The sequence below is a fragment of the Primulina huaijiensis genome, chromosome 10 (assembly GCF_012295235.1).
Source record: "Primulina huaijiensis isolate GDHJ02 chromosome 10, ASM1229523v2, whole genome shotgun sequence".
Taxonomy (NCBI): domain Eukaryota; kingdom Viridiplantae; phylum Streptophyta; class Magnoliopsida; order Lamiales; family Gesneriaceae; genus Primulina; species Primulina huaijiensis.
In genome coordinates this window covers 4047363-4070198 of record NC_133315.1, presented here as the reverse complement: position 1 = coordinate 4070198, position 22836 = coordinate 4047363, and the positions used below count along the sequence as shown (strand labels likewise).

At 33.1% G+C, this 22836-nt stretch overlaps 1 protein-coding gene across 1 annotated transcript; it reads right to left on the bottom strand.

Moving 5' to 3' along the window:
• Positions 1 to 8396: 8396 nt before the first annotated feature.
• On the bottom strand, positions 8397 to 10307 carry LOC140985697 (uncharacterized). Its single transcript, XM_073453581.1, has 4 exons — positions 10001 to 10307; positions 9849 to 9895; positions 8893 to 9003; positions 8397 to 8807 (listed from the first exon to the last, which is right to left on the bottom strand). The coding sequence occupies exons 2-4, from the start codon at positions 9866 to 9868 to the stop codon at positions 8675 to 8677; spliced, it is 264 nt and encodes an 87-aa protein (XP_073309682.1). The 5' UTR covers positions 9869 to 9895; positions 10001 to 10307; the 3' UTR covers positions 8397 to 8674.
• Between the last annotated feature and the right edge of the window lie 12529 nt (positions 10308 to 22836).

Genomic DNA, 22836 nt, shown 5'->3' with positions numbered 1-22836 from the left:
CGATTTGCATGCATAAAATTCTGATGGAAGAAAAGTTCAATCCTTTGGTACAACCACAAAGATGACTCAATCCAAACATTAAATAAGTGGTAAAAGCTGAGGATCGAGCTTTTGGACGTATGTATTATCTATCCAATCGCTGATGGTTCATGGGTATGTCATGTCCAATTTGTGCCAAAGAAGGAAGGTATGACTCTTGTTTCTAATGAAAATAATGAATTAATTCCTACTAGGACAGTCACTAGATGGAGATTGTGTATACATTATAGGAGATTAAATGATGCTGCATGTAAGGACTAGCTTCGCATTCCATTTATTGATCAAATTGTAGAAAGACTTTCAGGATATGATTTTTATTGTTTTCTGGATGGGTAATTCTGGATATAATCAGATAGCAATTTCACCAGAGGACTAAGATATCCTTATGGCACATTTGCATTTAGAAAAATGTCTTTTGGTTTATGCAATGCAGCTACAACTTTTCAACGATGCATGACGTCTATTATTCATGATATGATTAAGGATTTTCTAGAAATTTTTATGGACGATGTAATGACCCTCACTTACTAATTAAAATGTGAGAAAAATAAAAAGTTTATATCTAATTAAATCCATAACTCTTTTACTTTTAAACTCAATAAAAACCTATACATCATTTTCGAAAATTCCAACCAAAATAAACCTAAGATTCGAAACTTTAAAAATAAATAAACAATTCAAATTCGGAATATTTTGAGGCATAAAAAAATTGATCCACGTCGATATCTATAAAATATTTTAAAACATCCTAAGAAATAATTTGTTTCACAACCAAAATGTAATAAAATAAATCAGAGTATTATATCAGTTTTAACATGTATAAAGCTCATGAACTGCAAGGCCATGGGGCGTGCACTGCCTACGGTCCAAGCCTGATCACTGTCATCACTTCCAGTCTCCTCAACAACATCATCTACATCAATCAAGTCTAGTGAGTCTAAAGACTCAGCATGCACAAACCATGAATAACGAATACTACATAATAAAAATTCATGCAATTTAAACATACTTGATATATAAATTACTTAGGCATAAATAAATATGATTTGAATTTTCTGCGTAAACATTTTCATAAAACATGCTTCGCTTGACATAACATAAACTTAAACATTTTACGTAGAGTTCTGCTCAATGAAATGTGGCACCATAACATAATTCGTTTGATCAAACTAACACCACAGCGCTTGGTCAGCAAGGATCACCACAGCCCTTAGACTAGATATCCACTATCAATTACAAGATAATCATAAGATAATTTGGAAAGATTCCCGAACACGTTCTTCGACTTCCAGAACCATACATGCGTAATTTAGCCACAAGACAACTTACGTACCTCAAAATAAATATTTTTGCACGTTATATTTATTTAATAATATCGTGGATCTCGTTGGATTGACCCCCGGACCCACTGCAACAACTTAAAACTTACAATTCAAAGCATTCAATAAACTTGCATCTCACATGTACTACTCCCGAATAAAATAAAACGACTTGCGAGTTACCCCCACGACTCGAGACTCGACTCAACCTTGAATAGCAACCTAGCACACTGTCCATACCTTAGAATCACCTCTGGAAAAGCCCCAAACCATCCCGAAACAAGACAAGCAACTCTAGGCTCTATTCGGCCCTCTTTTGACACATTCGTATTCCATACATCTCCAAACTTACCACGGCTCAAACAATCCCTTAATCAATCCCTAGAACATGACCTTAGACCCTAATCAAGCCACTGATATGGTCCTTACCAACTCAGGTCGCACGTGGACATCATGGAGCAACCGGCCGGGACATGCTCTTGTGCGCGCTTTGTGTGTGTGCTGCCCTTTTTTTGTCTCAAGCGACTTTCTTACCCGACCAAGACCAGACCCACCTTATCACCCTAAGACACGGTCCAGACCCTAGCCACGAACCCTAGCCCAGCTCGAACCTGCCCCAACTAGCCGAATACCGAATACCGAAAAGAGCCCCCACGCGCACACAACAATAGCTTGCGCTCCCCCTTTTCTTTCACGCGACCAGACCATTTCTGACCCTTCAAGGACTGACATACACCTTCTAAACGCATCCTAATACATCCCCATACGCAGCAACAACAGCCCGGATGATCGACATGAAGCCAACGCATCAAAAACTCATGAAAACTTGAAGGATCTTGTGCAGAAAAATTTCAACATGCAAATTCATGTTTTGATTCAAATCATTCATGAATAAAAACCTTTTTCATGCATAAATATCATCAAACAACAGTATATAACAAGATTGATGCGTCAAGAAATGTTTAGAACATGCCTTGTGTTTAAACTCTTGAATAAAACAAATACCGACGCGAGGGAATGTAGAAGACGAACGGAGGACGATTTCTAGACGTTTTCCTTACCATAAACTTGTAAAAATTCACCAAAATATTGTAAGTACAGGTGGAGAAGTGGAGGAGGCTACTTGGAGGCCAAACCCTAGCTTTTCATGTTTTTGTGTGTATGTTTTAGTGTGTGTTTGCGTGTGCGTGTTTTTATTCTTTTTTTAAAAAAAAATTTGCAAATTAATTAAATACTAACTAAACAAATTTATTAAGTCTCAAAATAATTTAATAAAATATAAAACATCATGCTCAAGAATAAAATCTCCTATTTATGGAAATTTGCTAATATCATGCTTAAAAATATTTTAATTCATCTAATAATTTAAATTTGACTTTAAAATGATAAAATTCATAAATCATTTAAAATAAATAATTCTTGACTTCAAAATAAAAATATAACATTTAATTTTTGCACCTTAAGCGTTTCTCGTCTCCTATTTTCAGCCAAACATCGAATATTCGCCTAAAAATCTTAAACTCAAGAAATACAATTAAATCCCAAAAAAAATTAATGTATAAATATTTAAACTAAATTAAACATGTTGAATGCATCATTCAATTCATTTAAATCATTAAATTAATTAACTCATTAAATTATGTATACACTCTACATGTACTTGTTTTTGGGCACTACAGCCGATTTCTCGGTGTTTGGTTCATGTCTTGTCATTTTTTTGAATAATTTTGGATCTTGTTTTGACGAGGTGTGAGGAGCCTAATTTTGTGATTAATTGGGAAAAATATCACTTCATCCATGTCTAGTTTGTTAGCTAAATATGCATCATTTAATTTTGATTTTCACTGTGAGCAGCATTTGAGACGCTAAAGGAGAAGCTAATCACATCACCTGTTTTGATAGCACCGGATTGACAGCTTCCATTAAAACTCGTGTGGTACTAGTGGCATCACTGTAGGTGAATTCCTTGGCCAAATGAGGAATAAGGCACTTCACACTATTTACTGTATTAGTCGCACAACATAATTATGCTACCATTGGAAAAAACTTCTTACTATAGTATTTGCATTCGATAAATTTCATTCTTACCTCAGTTTAGCCAAATTTAAGTTATTGTTTATATTAATCATTCTACACTTAAATACCTTGCTGAAAATAAAGATGCAAAACATCGTTTGATTAGATGGATTTTGTTGTTTCAAGAATATGATTTGAAGATTAAGGCCAAAAAAGGGGTAGAAAAAGTGGTGGTTGATCACCTATATAGGAAATTTAACTGATGAGCATGATGTAGAGATAGCTGAGATTAATCAGAAATTTCTTGATGAGCATTTATTTCCACTTCTTTCATTTCCTTGGTATGTTGATTTTGCAAATTGTAGTGACATCTTCCAACAAAATTTGTCCTTCTATCAAAGAAAGAAGTTTTGTCCAATGTTAAGCATTACACGTGTCTTGTTTAAGATTTTTGCGGACAATATTATTAGGAGATATGTTCCTAAGGAAGAGATGAAATCCATTCTGAGTCATTGTCATGATCGAGAGGTAGGTGGACATTCGGCCCAACGAAAACTATAGTAAAATTAATCAAATAAGGTCATTGTTATTCATTTATTATTTGATTTCGGACTACACAATCACTTACCGTTACTGATGACTTCTCGAGGTACAGGTATATGCATTTAATGAAATACAAGTATGAAGATTTTAAAAAGTTCCAAGAATTCAGAAATGAAGTGGAGAAACAAACATCTAGGAAAAAGTATTTAAACACTTCGGTCTGATCGAAATGGAGAATATTTAAGTACTGAATTTCAAGACTATCTTAAAGAGAATGAGATTCTCTCACAGTTGAATGATATGTCAGACCGTCATAATCAAACATTGATAGACATAGTTCAATCTATGATAGGATTCACTGAATTGCCACTATACTTTTGGGAATTTGTGCTTAAGACTGCGGAAATGTTGTTGAACCAAGTCCATACAAAGGCATTGGATAAAACTTTATATGAGATATGGATGAGAAAGCCTCTCAAATATTCTTTCTTAGGAATATGGGGATGTCCTGCTTATATGAAGCAGGCAGTAGGATACATATTGGATAGCAGAGCCAATTTGTGCTACTTTGTGAGAATCCAAAGAATTCTGTTGGATATTATTTCTATGATCCCGATGAAAAAGTGTTTGTTTCAAAGAATGTCACCTTCTTAGAGAATAATTTTTTATTAGATAGAAAAAGTGGGAAGATAGAGCTAGAGTAGATACGAGAAACACTCACTCCTAAAATAGTAAAATCCACACCCCAACAACCAGTTGAATAGACACAAACTCCTAGGAGATCCGAATGGGTCTCAAGACCGCCTAGGAGGATGAACATGCTTCTTGAAAAGGGTCAAGATGGGTCATTCCTAGTTGTGATCTAAGAAACTTCAAAGAAGCATTATCATATGTCGATTCATCCAAATGGCTTGAAGTCATGCAGTACGAGATGGGAAACATGTATTCAAATCAAGTATGGTCCTTAATAGATCCACCTTAGGGAATTAAGAATACAGATCTATAGGATAGATCAAAGAGGATGCTAGGGCTTAGCCAATCCAATTATATCAATACCATACTGAGGAGATATTATATGGAGGAGTCTAAGAGAGGATATCTCATAATGTGTTATGGAGTAACTCTATATAAGTCTATATGTCCTAAAACTGATGAAGAGATAGAAACCATAACATGCATTTCATATGCATCTGCAATTGGAAGTATTATGTATGGTATGATACCTATATGACCTGATATTGCATTTGCAATGAGTGTTGCAAGCAGATATCAGTCGAATCCAGGTCCATGACATTGGAAGGTCGTGAAGGATTTTCTTAAATATTTGACAAGGACTAATAGTTTGTTCATGGTTTACGGGAATGGAGAATTAAAATTAGAAAGCTATACTAATTCTAGCTTCAAATCAGATGTGGATGATTTGAAATCAACATCTGGATTTGTATTCAAGCACAATGAAGGTGATATCTCTTGGAATAATTCCAAGTAAGATACTATAATGGATTCAATCACTGAGGTCGAATACATAGCTGCAGCAAATGAGGCAATTTGGATGAGGTATCTTTTTTAAAATTTAGGTGTCATTCCTCAAAAATTTGATCCAATCCCGGTCTACTTCGACAAACTTGTGTCCTTAGGCGATCAAAAGAACTGATGTCTCATCAGCGATACAAATACATATCGAGGAAGTTACACATAATCTGAGAGATTGTGGGAGGAAGAGACATATCAGCAGAGAGTGTCTCCTCTGCAGATAAAGTTGATGATCCACTTACAAAACCCTTCTAAAGATCATTGTTTGAGAAGCATCATAAAGCAATGGGTTTGAGATCTATGGGTAGTTGTCTATAGACAAGTGGGAGATTGTTAGTGTAAGTGTCTATCAAGTCAACTTATAGCTTGCGATTTATTGACTCTTATGAAAGTACCATGAGGCTTATCTATCAACGTATGATCATGAACTCATTAGGAAGCATATTGTATATTCTAAAATGGTTCCCAGTTGATTCAACCACATAAAATAAGGATAAAAGTTGCTCGAGCTTGAGACTATCATTTGTGATGTATATGTCATGTTTCTTTGGTAAGGACATTGAGATATCTATTCATATAGATGTGTGACCATTTGATGAGATATTTAACTACCCTCCCTAGGGCTTTTCATGTGGTTTTCACTTATCGACTGGAATAGCTCCGGTTATAGTTGTACACCATTAGTCTTTTGATCCGAGACAACGTGGATGCTCTACGTACTTGCACTTTGATTCGTTTAAGGACTCTATTGAGGGTCATCAGATGGCAATGTTGGATGTAGTTTCGAAATATGCAGGAATCAATGCATTGTAGTCGGGGATTCATCGCCCACCTACGGGTGAAGATATCACTTGCTATCTGATGAGTTAATAGTACAAGAAATCTCTGGCCAGAGTAAGACATGTGCATTTTGGAAATGTGTTTTCTCAGTTACACATACAATGCCGCTATTATTACTCAAAGATATATCACATCATTATCGAATTCATTTTCTACTTTCAATATACCAATGATTGTAGATTCGATCGAGATATATGAGTTGAAAGGATGGTACTGTACGTTAACGATAACTTAAGGTTCTTTCAGGTACTATCAGTGAAACCTGGGGGGATCATGAGGCAATGCTACTAGACGCTCTTACCATGATCCGATAGGTGTCATCAGACTTGAGTTCTGAATTTCTTGATCAAATGGTTGATGAAAAGAATGGAGTTAAGTAGGGTAAGCCTGAATAAGAACAAATTTTGTTCTGAATCACATGAAGTTATGAACCCACAGTTAGTTGAATACCTGAACCATTAAGGATCACACAAGTATTGGATTTCATGTTTCTGTTGAGATAGTTGAATTCAAGAAGTTAAATTTGACGACTGTAGTTTGATGGAGATTAAACAAATTGCTTATAAATGAGTTTATAAGTAGATTTCACTATTAGAAGTTGTGAAAGTTAGATTAACTGTTAATTAAGTGAAAAAGAATGAGACTGCTTGTTTCGAAATAGTTCAGAAAACTAGCAGCTGTCAAAAATGGGGGTCAGTGAAAAATTTCAGGCTTTGAAGATTTCAGTTTTCATTATGTGAACGAGATTTGTACACTCGATACATCGACGCTGTCTGATCATCGATCGAGGTTATAATGTGTTTACAATTATTTATTTGGTAAATTTAGAATATTATAATTAAATAATAAATTAGTAGTAGTGAAAGAGTATAAGATTCTAATGGAATATTCTAGAGGTGTCTAAAATTAGTTAGTTAATTGATAAGTAATTAAATAATGGTTATATATTTATAAATATATATGTATATTTTTATATGGCAAAAACTTGTGTGAGACGGTTTCACGGATCGTATTTTGTGATACAGATATCTTATTTGAGTCATCCATGAAAAAATATTATTTTTTATGCTAAGAGTATTACTTTTTATTGTGAATATCGATAGGGTTGACACGTCTCAGAGATAAAGATTCGTGAGACCGTCTTACCAGAGACTTACTCTTTTTATATTATGCATTATCAAAAGTTAATAATAATTTAATTAAGTGTAGTATTTTTCAAGAGTGAAAATACTAGATGAAAATTTTAAATAATAGAAATACAGTATCCTCATAAAAAGATAGTATTGACTAGATCAGGAAGAGAATTTTATATATGTTTAATCAATAATTGAATATAGAGATATCTTTTACACATAAGTTTTTCCACCAAAATTTGACAACAAAAATCATCTCTCTTCTCCATCAATGACAACCATCGGCCACTTTAGAAAACAATTCCCACGGCCGAGACTTCCCAACGTTGTCGCCGGATCGCCGCCGCTTTCCCGCCACTGATCTCAACGCCAAATCTTTTCTAGTTTTCTAGTGCAAATTAGAAAAGAAACATCATCTTTAATCGTGGACCCAATTTAGAGAATTGAAGAAGTAGTTTATTCTAGTTGAAAGTTCGTAGAGTTTTACAAGACGAGTTATTATCACTTAAACATCGGGATAGTTGGAGCCGACGTTAAATATGCAAAAGTAAATTAAATTAAACACCCTATGAATTTATAAAAAATTATACGACGCTCAAAAACGTTTTGAACGTTAAAAAAAATTTGAAACTTTTACAACGTCTTTAGCGCGAAAAACGGTACGCCAACAATAAGAGGCATGGAGCAACAGTATATTGCATTCAGGTTTTCTATTTTAAGCTGTCAAATTGGGAGTCCTTTTAGTGGATGGAAATTGGAAAGGGGTTTAGTTGAATTTAGTAATTTCAGGCTACACCTATTTTAGCCATCCACAAGTTTTGATTATTTTGTTTTCCAACTTTTACAAGAGGAAATTTTTTTATCTAGTTTTTATTGTGAGTTCATCTTTACACAAGCAACGCGTTTACCTCACGTATTCGTTACACACAAAATGTGTGTTCCTTGGTGGCTAGTTAATAATAAAAATTAGACCTAAAAGGTTCAACCAGAATAATTTAATGAAGCAAAATATCCCACATTCATAACTCAGTACTTAATAATTAAACATTCTACAACAAGCAACGAACAAAAGCAGTGACTTACAAACAAACAATGTAAAGAAATGCTAAGCAAAAGATTCGGTTTGGTCTCATCGCATGGTTTTGCCTTCCCTTTTCACCGGTTGAAATATTTCATGTTTCATAAAAACACTTCATGTTTCATAAAAACACAAAATAATCTGAATTTTTCCACTTCTAGATGAACAATTTACTATTTTTTTGGGGAAATTTGTTGATCGGGACCTATATCTCGTGATCCAGTGTTAATGTAAGGCCCTCGAAAAGTCGCCTGAGGTGGCAGTGGCTTTGACGAATCTATCACAGGAGTGCTTGATGACCTCGACCTGTACAAAAGGAGGCAATCATACTCATAGTAACAGTCATTAGTGGCGGAAAAGCAAGCCGCAAAATCGACGATAAGTCACCCACGCCATGTAGAAAGGGAATGCCAAGCCAGCTGAAGCAAAAGCTAATAAGCCAACTGCCACGAGGGAATTGCGTTGACGGGACATCAATATTATTATAGATGGACCAAAGAATCTGTAAAACGAGAATAAATAAAAAGTAAATTCTGGCATACAAGCAGTGCAATTAAAATAATAGAACCATAATAGTTAACAGAAGCGCAAAGTACATTAAGACACCAAGGTATCGTAAAGCTCAGAGACAAAACCCATGGTGAGCCACGCAGCTATATAAATCGAGGCATCTCAAGGGTGTAATGTGGTAGAATTCAAATAGTTTTAAAAAATTTCCTACATGTAACCAAATACCTTACAAACTATTGAACAATATCAAATACTCATCAATTTATTAGCAAAAGAATGAATAACTATTATCTTGGATTTCACCATGAATTTTTTATCTCTACATTTAAGAACTTTGTATAAAACCAAAGTTGGAGTTTCAAGGTTAAGGCACACGCTTCATAGAAGAAGCGAGACTTGGAATGGCTCAAGGTGCAAGGGCTGGGACTCGTTAACCTTCGAGCCCAGAACATAGGCACAGTTCCTGTGGCCTTTTTAACAACTATAAGTAGAATATTTCAATAATATGCAATCCAAAGAAGTATAGCATCAAAGATGCTTTGTTCCTTTCATTGTAAGTCATATGCAGATGTCCACTGATTATATAAAATGAAAATTTAGTTGACAAAGACAAGGCTTTCATGGATCAAGTTATATGGTTAAACTTACACTATTTTTCTAGCCAAAATACTACACGTATAGACTAACTTAAACAAGTTATGACATACATCAAACCATTCTTACATAACATAATTTTCAAATATTAATTGAGGAATCATAACATAAATCTAATATGGACAAATAGCTGCTAATACTTTCAGTGATAATCTATTCAGCCTTCCCATAGTACATCCTCACTTATAGGCAAGAAACAACATATAAAAAAGGGGTATATGGAAGCGCTTGTCGGACTGGGGCAGGAAGACCCTGCTTGCCCCCCCACCCCCCCTTAAACCAAAAAATTGAATCTTCAAGTGTTTTAATTTTTAAAAAATGTTCAAGTATCGTTCCCTTAATTCCACTGAGTCGCCTCCCTGGCCTTTCCTTGTCTAATTACCCTTTCCCGAGAATCTCAGGTATACCCCTAGATTGTGGAAGTGACTGTGTATGAAGGATGTCTGAGGTCATGGAGCGAAAGTTAGTTTCCATCTCAATAACAATCAGTGGCTACAGATACAGAGTCATGGAAGGATATTCCAATTGATAGCAACCATCAAGAGGCACAAACAATATCCTTATTTCAAATGGCTCATTCGAAAGTTCAATTACGAACCTTAAAACCAATAAAAAAAATTCAAGTGCTCCTCTTGAAGATATATTTACCACATTGCAGCAAAGCACGCAGTTGATGATTTCACACGAGTATAAACATCAGGTTTAAGTTTCGACCTTCTAAAAATCAGAAACAAACCCAAGAATTGTACATGCCAGAAAGATATGATCTCTAAACAGTGAGATGTCAAAATAAATCCAAAGCTCAAGAAATTTCCAATATTATTTCATAATCTCACTTTGTTTTTGACAAACTAAGCTCAAGAATCTTTAATGATTTCCTTATAACTTATTAGCTGCGCATGATGTAAAAAAACGGCCAGGCTCATTTCTATCTGCGGGTCATTCCCCAACCACGTTAAAGTATGTCTTCAATCAGGGCAGACCCAAAAATTTTACCTGAGGGGACGGGCGAGAGCCGCGAGAAGTCAAAAAGTATGAATCTTTGAGATACCCTCAGCCAATTAATTAGCAAAAAACACGTTCAACTCGGCAACCCAAAAACATGAAATGAATTTCTTAGTTCCAACATCCAAATGCACCAAGAATAATTGCAAGATCATACTCTAACATCCAAGTTCAATGGTCTAACATCCAAATTTGCTTTGCCCGTCCGCAAGTACACAAATTCTTACAGAGGGAGAAGAAATAAAAGCAGGCAAGAATCAAACAAATTATTGACCAGGATGAAGTTTTCATACTCCCTCGTGTTTCAATTTCATTCAAACCAACCTCATGTACGACTGGAGTTAAAAAAAAATTGGGTAAATTACTGAAACAAGAAAAGCTTAGTTTTATTTTTACGCAAAAGCAACTATTTAGCACTTTATTCCGGAGAATTCCAATTCATATGCAATTACGAAATGAAAATTACGCATAAGATAAAGTGATTACCTGGTTATCTCAAGATGCAACTGCGATGGGTTTTGCAGGTTTCTATTAACTTTTCTAATTGTAATGCCATTCTCGACAGGGGTTGCTGCGGGTCGGGTTTTCGGGTTTGGGTACCCGACAAGTTGGGTAATAAATTTTACTATCCGACAGTCGGGTACTCGAAATTGTCGGATATTTTCGGGTACCAGAAATATATACTTTTCACATTGCACAAAAAATCATGTCATTATATCGAATTATGGCTAGTCATTATATCGAATTATGGCTAATAAATTTAAAAAATACATGTATTTTTCACATTTTACAAAAAAATCATGTCATTATATGATTTTACGATTAGTCATTTGTCATTATATCGGATTATGACTATAGCTGGAACTGATTGAATTGGTTTGACAGTGAAGGGTGTTTCAGCTCCAGTAGGCATCAGTCTATCAGCTAGTATGACGTCAAGAATGGTAGGTTTGGTCTTCTGTGACCTAGGTTTCTTCACAATTTTTGGAGACGATATCTTCTCCGGATCACATTCACTGACAATCAGTTTCATCTTAATTGTCAGTTTCTTAGTCATCTCCTTGACTTTGGCTACCTTCACAGACTTTGGACAAGCCATCATTCCAATCTCAGTTTTGATTTTCACAAATTTCGCTGGGGAGATGTCCAGCTTGGTTTTGGGTGGCTAAACATTCTTGGCGTTGAAGACCTTGAACTTGGATGTCTTTTCAGCTAAGACGCTGATGAGACCAGAGTTTTTCAGCAAATAGCTGAGCTACAAAGCGAAACCATTTGACTGCTTGGATGACTGAACCATGTTCTTCAGAACATTGAAAATGTTGGTTGACTAGTTCAATTTTGTGCCCTTCAGGATAGCAGTCATGATTTGAAATTTTTCCAGTGTGAGGGCAGCGAAAGATCCTGCCTTGGCGAGGACGTCTTTTGCAACGATATCAGCCAGCAGTTGGATTTCTGGCTTTAGTTCCTTCTTGGGATCCGATACTTTGATCTTCTTCCTATCAGCAGATAGCAAAGTTTGCATCTCTTCAATGTCAGCTATTGTGGCCTTAGAGAAGTGAGACAGACCTTCAGTAGGGAGTTGGAAGAGGTTGCTGAAAGATTCTTCGTCCATAGTCAGCACCTGATTGTTGACAGTCATAGTGATTTTGACATCATTAGAAACAGTGTTGTTGGCATAAACTTCTTGAATCTCCTTCGGGTAAATGACTTGGGTTGCCTTTCCCAAAAAAACTTCATAAATACGCTCCTAACAGATTCATCTGATACAGATAGAACAGAGTCGAAGTCGACGGCCATTGCGTTGAGAATAAAGGCTGGGGTTTGGCTTGCCCTTTGTTTAGATTTTCTGGGGAAAAAAAAAAACTCTGAGTGTTTGAATGCTTGAGAGCTTAGAAGGTGAATGAAATGAACCGAAGTCAGGCGGCACGAATATATATGTTTGTGACTTTTCAAAATTTTGACATGTGGCCGTCCGAGAACAATTTGAATAAATAGCATTCACTTTATATGTAAATATAGAAAGTAAATCGATTGAACGACTTGTAATTGTATTTCCAATAATATTCAATGAATAACATAATTAATGAAATGATATTGAAAGTCACAAAACTTATTGTGGAATCTTAATACTGGTTACAGATTTCTGTCCACGAATCGGTGAAAGTGATTCAAAGAAGACAATGTATCCAAAGATTGTGGTTCTAATGAATAATCTCTATCAATCAGTGAAAATAATAATCTATTATTATATATTTGTTACAATCTAATAATACTATCATCTTCACATATATTTCTTCACTGCTTTGTTACATATGTCTGTCTACAAATTGGTTTGTTATCTTGTGTTCTGGTAAATTCTTGGCACAAACGATTGCGATTTTGAATATGCTTTCTACTAGACAAACTTAGATGTTCAAGTTTCTTTCATTTCTAATTGACGGATATTGATATGAATCAATAATGAGTTAGATATAGATTTTATACCATTTAGTGCTGAATCTGAAAACTATATCAAACAGTGTTGCTCAAGGATTATGTTTCATGTGTAAGAGACTATAGAAATGATTGAACCTCACTTTGATGTCTTCTGATGTAATATTGGGACAAAATTGTAGTATTTAAATAGTTAATTTGAATATTTAGTAAATAGTTTCAACTTTAGGAATTTTTTGAAATAAGTTGGATTATTTTAGCTTTGTTGGAGAATTGTGGCTATAATATTCAACATTGAGAATTTTTGGAATCATAGTTAAATAAATTAAATTATTTGTTGTTATTGGTGAATTTATTTAGTCTTATGAATATTTACTCATTTTAGGCCAAGAATTTTGAAGGAAAGTTAATTGTTGTTGGGTCGTTGTTCAAAGTCAATTTAGGTATGCTACAGTTCGGTAACATACGGCGATAAATTATAAATTATGTTTACTCATATATAAGTGGCTCATGTAATTTATGTGAATTATATAAATTATGTAAATTAAATATCTTGTTGATTTACATGTTTATTTATTTGACATATTATGGTGTTTAGTTTAGGGCATGATATTATGACTTACACGTTGAGCCTATCATTCTTGTTAACAGTTGTTTTGTTATATTGTATTCCGAACACACATGGTTATTTCGGAATCAGCGAGTGGCTTTCGAGCCTAGATCTCCCTTAGACTGAAAATATGATTGCATATATCTTGATGTATTTTCTGTGTGATATGCATTTGAGATATTGACATCATACGTCGTTCGTTATTGTGTCTTCCTGTGGTATCGATATCGGCTATATGGAGGCCGAGTCGTGGATGTTATTTGGACACAACATAGCATACCTCGCATACTTGGAAGAGCGGTTTATATACATGACGATGTAGCTCTTCTGTGTGTTATTGCTCGAGCATTATTCTTGTTGTTATTGTACCGTTTATTGGCTTATATTATCCTGTTGTTTTTGAGTCTTGTTCATGCATTGCATATTTCATTTTATTATATGTTTATGCATGATTTATAATTATCGTTATTGTTATTTAACTGTTTCATCAGTATTTTATTATAGGGGGCTATTGTGGTTACTGTTGGGCATCATGGTATGATTCAGTCATTATTCTAGATAAATGATCGACTACGACATTTTCTTTTCCTTTTTTATCTTTAATTATAATATCAAATTCTTGTAACAATAAGATTCATCGTATTAATCTTGGCTTAACATCTTGTTTATTTGATAAATATTTTACGGCAAAATGATCAGTGTAAACAATAGTAGTAGAACCAATTAAATAAGATCAAAACTTATCTAATATAAATACTACTGAAAGTAATTATTTTTCAGTAGTTGAATAATTTATTTGGGCACTATTTAAGGTTCTACTAGCATAATATATTGCATAAGGTTTTTTTTCTTTTCTTTGCCCTAACACGGCTCCTATAGCATAATCACTGGCATCACACATTAATTCAAATGGTAAATATCAATCTGAATATTGTAAAATAGGTGATGTAATTAAAAGTTTAATTATTTTTTTAAAAGCATTTTCACATTTCCTAGTCCATTCAAATTGTGTATCTTTTGTTAAAAGATTTGAAATTGGTTTAGATATTATGATGAAATTTTTTATAAACCTTATATAAAATCCTATATGACCCAAGAATGATCAAACTTCTTTGACCGTTTTTGGTGATGTTAAATTAGCAATCACATCAACTTTGGCTTTATCAACTTCAATTCTTTTTTCAGATATCACATATCATAAAACAATCTCAAATTTAACAATATAATGAAATTTTTCCCAATTTAAAACAAGATTTTTTTCTTCACATATTTTTAATACTTCTTCTAGGTTTTTAAGACAATTTTCAAATGAGTTTTCAAAAACAGTTATATCATCCATAAAAACTTCTACAAATTCTCCAATGATATCACTGAAATTACTTAACATGCATATTTGAAAAGTAGCCGGAGCATTACATAAACCTAATTGGATTCTCCTAAATGCAAAGTTCTAAAATGACAAGTGAAAGTAGTTTTTTCTTGATATTCTAATGTTATAGGTATTTGATAATACCCCGAATACCCAAAATGAAAATAGTAATAAGAATTACCTGCTATTTTTATTAGAATTTGTTCTAAAAATGGTAGTGGAAATTATCTTTTCTAGTTGCATTATTTAATTTTCTATAATCATTACACATACGCCAACTAGATGGAATCCTAGCTTGTAATAACTCTCTTTTTTCATTTTTTATAACAGTGATACTGACATTTTAGATACTACATGTGTTGGGCTTATCCATTTGCTATCTGAGATTAGATAGATAATTTCAGCATCTAATAGTTTTAAACAACTTCTTTCATATGTGAATTTAACATTCTTTGTAATTGTTGATATGTTTTAGCATTTTCTTCCAAGTGAATTATATGTGTGCAAATTAAAAGATTTATACCTTTTATATCTTTCAAAATCCATACAATTGCATTTTAATATTTTTAAAGTAATTTAATTAAATCTTCTTCTTGATTTTGTAGAAGAGTGGAAGAAATTACAACATGTAATGTTTTATTTTCGCCAAGAAATACATATTTCAATTATAATTATAAAACTTTTAATTCAAATTTTGTATTATCATCTCATTTAAAATTGTTTTCAAACTCAAAACTTTCTATTGAAAAATTTCAGATCGTTGATTTATGTTTTCTTCTTGTATATTTTCTTCCACAATTGTTTCTATTCCATTATCATATTCATTTTCATTAATACTTGGTTGTTTACATAAATTGAACATATTAAGTTATAGAGTCATATTTCCAAAAGACAATTTCATTGTTCCATTTCGACTATTAATTAAAGCATTTAAAGTTGCTAGAAATGGTCGTCCCAATATTACTGAAATTTCATTATGTACTTCTATTAGTTGTGTATCCAAAATAATAAAATCTATAGAATATATGAATTTATCGACTTGAACCAACACATCTTCTACAATACCTATAGATATTTCGATTGACCTATCAGCCAGTAAGAGAAAAACAGAAATGGGTTTTAATTCTCCTAAATTAAGTTTTTCATAAACTGAATAAGGAAATAAATTCACACTTGCTCCCAAAGCTAACAAAGCTTTTTAAATTTTATTTTCTCTAATAATATATAAAATTGTTGGACAACCAAAATATTTATATTTTAAACTAAAATTATTTTGAAGAATAGAACTTACTTTTTCAGTCAAGAATGCTTTCTTATTCGCATGCAATTTTTTCTTCACAGTACATAAGTCTTTTAAAATTTTGCATAGGAAGGTACTTGTTTAATAGTATCTATGAAATATTTATCTTTACTTGTTTACAAACTTCATAGATATCATAATCATTCTTTTTTTTTTTATGATTTGTTAATGCATAAGGAAACGGTGAAAGTTTATTTGACTCATTTACTATTCCAGATGAGTTATCATTCACCATCTTATTCTTAGAATTTAAAGTATCATCTTTTTCAAAAGTATCATGATCATCATCATTACTCTTTGAATTTAAACGATCCTTGTTTTTATTGTTATATGGATCATTAAATATTTTATCACTTCTATGGGTAATAACAGATTTTATTTGATCAATTTTATTATTATTTAACTCTTAATTTTGATTTTTAGGACTAGATTGAGGTTGATATGGAAATTTTCTTTTTTCATGAATATTAAGTGCATATGCAAATTTTGCAAGAGTTTCTTTCAAATCACTCATAAATTGACTGTTTTGAATATTAAGTGCATGCATTACATCTTCAAAGTTTTTTCTTGGAGGTATAACATAGGGAATATAACCTGAATGATTTTGGTTATTTTGAAAATGTTGTTGTGAAGGTTATGCATTATTATCATTCCACCAGTTAAAATTTCGATGATTTTTCCATCCAGGATTATATGATTGTGATAAAAGATCTAAAATTGGTTTATTATAATTGTTAACATAATTTTGCTTATTCATTGAGACATTTTTTAAATGAAGGTAGTGTTGGACAATTTTTGTAGAATGATCATGTGTATCACATATATGACAAACAATTTCTTGAGTACTTTTTAATTGATCATTCTTTTTCATTTCTAATGACTCAATTTTTCTTGCTAAAGATGCAAGTTTAGCTTGAATATCTATATCATCTTAAATATTATAGGTAACACTCTCATTTGTTGAATTATTGATTTTAGTTGTTGGTGGTTCTATTGTGCCTATATTATCCCAATTTCGAGCATTTTCTACTAATGAATCCAAATGCTTCATAGCTTCATTTTGGTTTTTATCTTCAAAAGTTCCATTACACGTGAATTCTATCATTTGTCTATCTTTAGGTATTAGACCTTCATAAAAATGATAAACTATTCTCCATGTTTCAAAACCATGATATAGGCATGTATTAAGTAATTCTTTATATCTATCACAACATTGATAAAATGTTTCTCTTTGTTTTTGAGAAAAAGTTGTAATTTGTCTTTTAAAAGAGTTTGTTCAATGGGAATGGAAAAACTTTTCGAGAAATTGTTGTTGCATTTCTTCCCACAATCTTATTGATCTTGATCTCAAATTTGGTAGCCATGTTTTAGCTTTATCTTTCAAAGAAAAAATGAAAAGCTTTAATCGAATTATATTCATGCTATAATTTTGATCATTATAAGTGTTACAAATTTCATCAAATTCTCTTAGATGTAAATATGGATTTTTAGAATCTAAGACATGAAAATTTTGTAAAAATTGAATAATTTGAGGTTTAAAATTGAAATTAGACGCATCAGGTGGAAATACAAAACAAGATGGTTCACTAGTTCTAATTGGATTCATAAGGTGCCCAAGTATTCTTTCTTCATCATTTCCTTGATTATTATTATTATTATTATTATTATTATTATTATTATTATCATCATCATCTTGATTATTAGAAACATCATCCATGTTTAAAATATTTTCAGATATTCGAATAAGTCTACTACTTTGTTTACGAATCCAAATACTCATACAAGTAAAAACAACATAATATTTATATTAAAACATAAATAAGAAATTTAAACTTAATTTATACCTCCCCAGCAACGACGCCAAAAACTTGCAACAACTTAAATTGTTATTTACCCAAGTGTAGGTTGTCTGCAAGTAATATATTTAGTAAGTAAGATATCGTACCATGGAGAGGATATTTTTAAGTTTAAATTTAATTATCTTTCTCTTTTTGTTTTTTTTTTTTTATTTTTAGAACATGTTTACAATTTTAATTTTAAAAACTTAATGAAAACGTGAAATACACAAATTATGAAATTGTCAAGGTTTAAGGATTATTCTTGAGTTCCATAAAATTGTTTAATAAAAATTAAAAGCATGAAAGGAAACCACTATAATGGTCCCAAAAAATAAAATAAGTAAATATACATGTATATAATATGGTTTCCACTATTAATTATCAGATTAACCAACAATTATCATATGTTACCCAAATTATATATATCTATAAAGAAAAATTGCGTAAAAGTAAAGGTTAATTTAAATCATCATAAATATATAGTTGTAATATTAGTTTTTGTCTTCTCCAACTTCAATTCTGTGGCCCTTCTTTGAATGCTATGATCCACGACTTTAGTATCCAAATTTGACTTTGCCCAGAATAGAAAACATGTAGAGAATTATCTATAGATGAATTTGACATTTTGATTCACCTCATTTGGTTAAATAATGAAATATTTATGATTTTCTTACTATAAGCTGGTCATAGTAAAAGTAAATCTGTCATCCTTTTGATATTTGCCCAATTTGTTCATCTTAATGAATTTTTTAGGCAATCATGTCTTCTGTAAAGTTGCAGATACTTGCTCAAGGATTCCAAAACATGTTTGAATCACCTCATGATGGCAGGTTGTTAGCACCTGCGAGGGTGCTTCAAACACAATATTCTCAATGAGCTGCAATTGCTTGTGTTCTAAGAATATAAACACCGATGAATTAAATCGATTTTGGTTTTAAACCAAGCGAAAAATAATCGAAGTAATTTTTTGTTAAGAAAGATTATCAGTTTAAAGCTTTTAGCTTGTGTAAACTGAATAATTGAAATAAAGATGGATCAATTCGAGCTTGTATCAGTTTAGTTATGAGGAGAACTGAACTGATATCAGCTCCACAGATCAAATAAGTTTCAAAGCAATAGTTAAACAGTTAAAGACACGAGATATGTTTATGGTTGTTCAGAGACTTCAAGTGTTTCTACGTAACCCCTGCTACCACCTCGGGTGGGTTCGACTAGAAGACTTTGATTTATACAACACCTTGTACAAACCTACTTAGCTTAGGACTTACGCTACTGCCTAACTGAACTCTTAGCCTAGACTGAAGGCAACATCTTCCAGCCAACACTTGTTAAGCGTCTATGTGTTAAAGACCACATACACAAGTTTAATGTCATTGCGCAAGACTCACTCAGCTATTCAATAAGATTAACTCTCTGTATATGTGAGTGATTGTGTGTGCGTGTGTGAGAACGGATCTATGAATACAACACGAAAGTGTTCTCACACACTAAGGAAATTGTGCTTCTAATCTAAGCTGATAACACGTTGAAGTGTTCCCTCAAATCTGGGCCGGTTGCTTCTTATAAGCTGATATGAGTTGAGCGTGCCCTATCTTCTTCCACACACTTATTATTCTCTCTTCTATATGTATTGTTTGTCGATGGTCTTGATCTTGTATATATAGAGGCAATGTAACCGTATATCAAGATCTTTCAAATATGTTCGTTGCAGTTTGAATCTGTTCCTCGAAATTTGTGTCTTGTCCTTTTTGACATCCATTCTGGAACGTCTCGACTTTAAGCTCTGCTGCAACGTTCATTATTGTCCTTTGATTGGATAATTACTTTTATACCCTTGTGCAAAGCTGGATTCCACTTAGATAAGCTTGTCTTGTTCTGCAAACTGATCGACTTCTAACTGATGTTCTGAACTGGTCTTAAGTTGGTCTGGTGAAATCAGTTGGCTCGTCAGCTGAACTGATTTCACTGATTTAGTTTAACTGGTCAACTGGGCTCTTCATCAGTTGAACTCTTCATCAGCTGGCCATGCTTTTGAAGTTCTTCTGCTGAACTACCTATCAGTTGAACTTATCTTTGATATATCAGTTGGAATGGTTCGGTTTGGTCAATCAGTTGGCACTTTCAGTTTGCGTCTTGATAGCTTCAGTTTTGGCTCGATAACTGATAAGTTCGAAGCCTGATCAGTTTCAACTTTTTGCGCACTTAGGTAAATTTTTTATAAACAAAACAACAAATTTTGTTAACATCAAAATCAAGATTGCGAACATGAAATGTTTCAACACCTCAATTTGAATTTTGTAGCTTGAGTTATCATTATTTTACCAACATGTAGAAAACCTGAAAATAAAATATATTTAGTAATATATTTAAATATAAACAAATAATACTAAAATAACATAATTTTAATGAAACTTAAATTTTCAAATACAGGTTTTAACATATAATAAATTATTAATTTTAAGTTTCATTAGTAAGACTGATCTATAAGAAATATGAGACAGCATCAACAGATAGGCACATACCTCTCCGGACTCATGGGCCTAACAGCCCGATCCATTAGCACCCAAGTAGGTGCAATCTGCGTTGTCATATGTATAAGAAAATGAAGTTGCACCTCGGTGATAGTTATATTTTTTGGCCTAGTGGTAAGCGCTTGATCCTAACAATTGATATCAGAGTGAGGTCATGGGTTCAAGTCTCTCAGGAAGCATATTTCTATATTTTTTTGGGGGAGAAATGTTGGATTAAGCGTGTATGAGTGAGAGTAGTACTGGGATTGGTGACCTCCTGAGAAGTTCTCATGCGTCAAGCTGCTGACGTTGCGCCACTTGATCTGGTTGGCTGAATAATTAAAATTCTTAATGGACTTTAATATAATTAATTAAACTAGTTGGGATAGTCCAATTTATAACGATCATGAGCCATTAGGCTGAACCAACATGGGGCTCAGCCCATACCCATGCATCACTACTGATCATGGATCGTTAGGATGGTCCAGCATGAACCATAGCCCATGTCCATGCACTGTCACTCATAGAATATCCCACCCCTGGAAAGTGATTTCTTTCGCCTCTCCCGACACTTGAACCGAGGACCTTCAGGCTTAAGTACCTAGATTCTTAAAGTATTGGTACCAGTTGGGTAGCGCGCTTTTTTTTTAACGATCATGGGCCATTAGGCTGAACCAACATGGGTTTCGACCCATACCCATGTACTACTACTGGTCATGGGTCGTTAGGATTGTCCAGCATGAGCCCTAGCCCATACCCATGCACCGTCACTCATAGAATATCTAACTCTTGGAAAGTGGTTTCTTTCGCCTTCTCCAACACTTGAACCCAGGACCTCAAGGTACTTACGCCTGGAAGTCCTGGGTTCAAGTGTTAGGAAAGCGAAAGAAACTACTTTCCAAGAGTGAGATATTCTATTAGTGGCGATGTATGGACATGAGCTTCGGCTCATGCTGGACCATTTTAACGAACTATTACCAGTAGTGATGCATGGGTATGGGCCGAGGTCCATGTTGGTTCAGTCTAATAGCTCATGATCGTTACACAATTAATTAACAAAGGCCATTGAGTTTGTACAAGGAACCTAAATCCACAATTATGGAAATTAGGTTGAGGGCTTATGTATTTAGGTAGATGGCCTCAAAACCCTAGCCTTCAACATGCCTCAATTTCGAAATCTCTCCTACCAAAGCCTCCAAAATTTTCGGCCACCCCTAAGAATAATTTTAAGGGTTTGAGCCGTTTTTGATTTTTGATCTCTACGCAAAATATCTTCTATAATTTCTAGTGCAAGTTAGAATATGAACGTAATCCGATCGTGGACCTAATTCAGAGATTAAAGAAAGTAATTTCCAAGAAGATTGTTCATAGGAAATTCAACAAAAAATATCTCCGTTAATTTCGGAATAGTTGAAACCAAATGATTTGGTCACTAAATATATATTTACAAATGCTTTATGAATATTTATTTTGTTTAAACCATACGAGTGTCCAAAAAAAATTGAATGTCAAATTAAAAATTTTAAAACTCCCGTTACGTTTTAGACACGAAAAAACCAGTTACACAACAATTAACTTTTATTATAAATAATTTTTAATTATTTAAAAAGCATTTGTTTGCAAAGTTCTACGCGCCTTGTGCAATATTAGTGTTTATTTTTAATTATGTATAGCAAACAACATTAAAAAAACAATCAGTTGCTCAATTCTTTAAAAAAATAAAAAGAAAAGGAAGGTTTTGTCATTGCTGAGTGCATTTTGATCGACTACATACTATACCACATGTATTTTACTCCATATACTATACCACATGTATTTTACTCCATATATGATGATAGTCATTAGGTTCGATTAATAATAAAAATTCAACATCAATAATTTGATAACAAGACTAGAGAAGTTGAAACACGTCCAACATAGCATAGATTAAACCGTAATATTAACAATGGACATAGAAAAAGTAGCAACAACGTTAAGATCGATCATGGAAAAAATGATTTATTTTTTTCCCTGAAGCACTAAGACACGCATGAAGTTTTTGATATAGGAAGCAAGGAAACCTTGACAACTAATGCGACGATGGAACAACATAATTGGGGCCATGGA

Excerpts from the sequence above, each read along its gene's own strand:
- LOC140985697 (XM_073453581.1), bottom strand. The coding sequence starts at position 9,868 with ATGTTGTTTCTTGCCTATAA. Across the intron at positions 9,004-9,848 it reads ATGTTGTTTCTTGCCTATAA|ATTCTTTGGTCCATCTATAA; the intron begins GTGAGGATGTAC and ends CTCGTTTTACAG. Across the intron at positions 8,808-8,892 it reads GCATTCCCTTTCTACATGGC|GTCGAGGTCATCAAGCACTC; the intron begins GTGGGTGACTTA and ends CCTTTTGTACAG.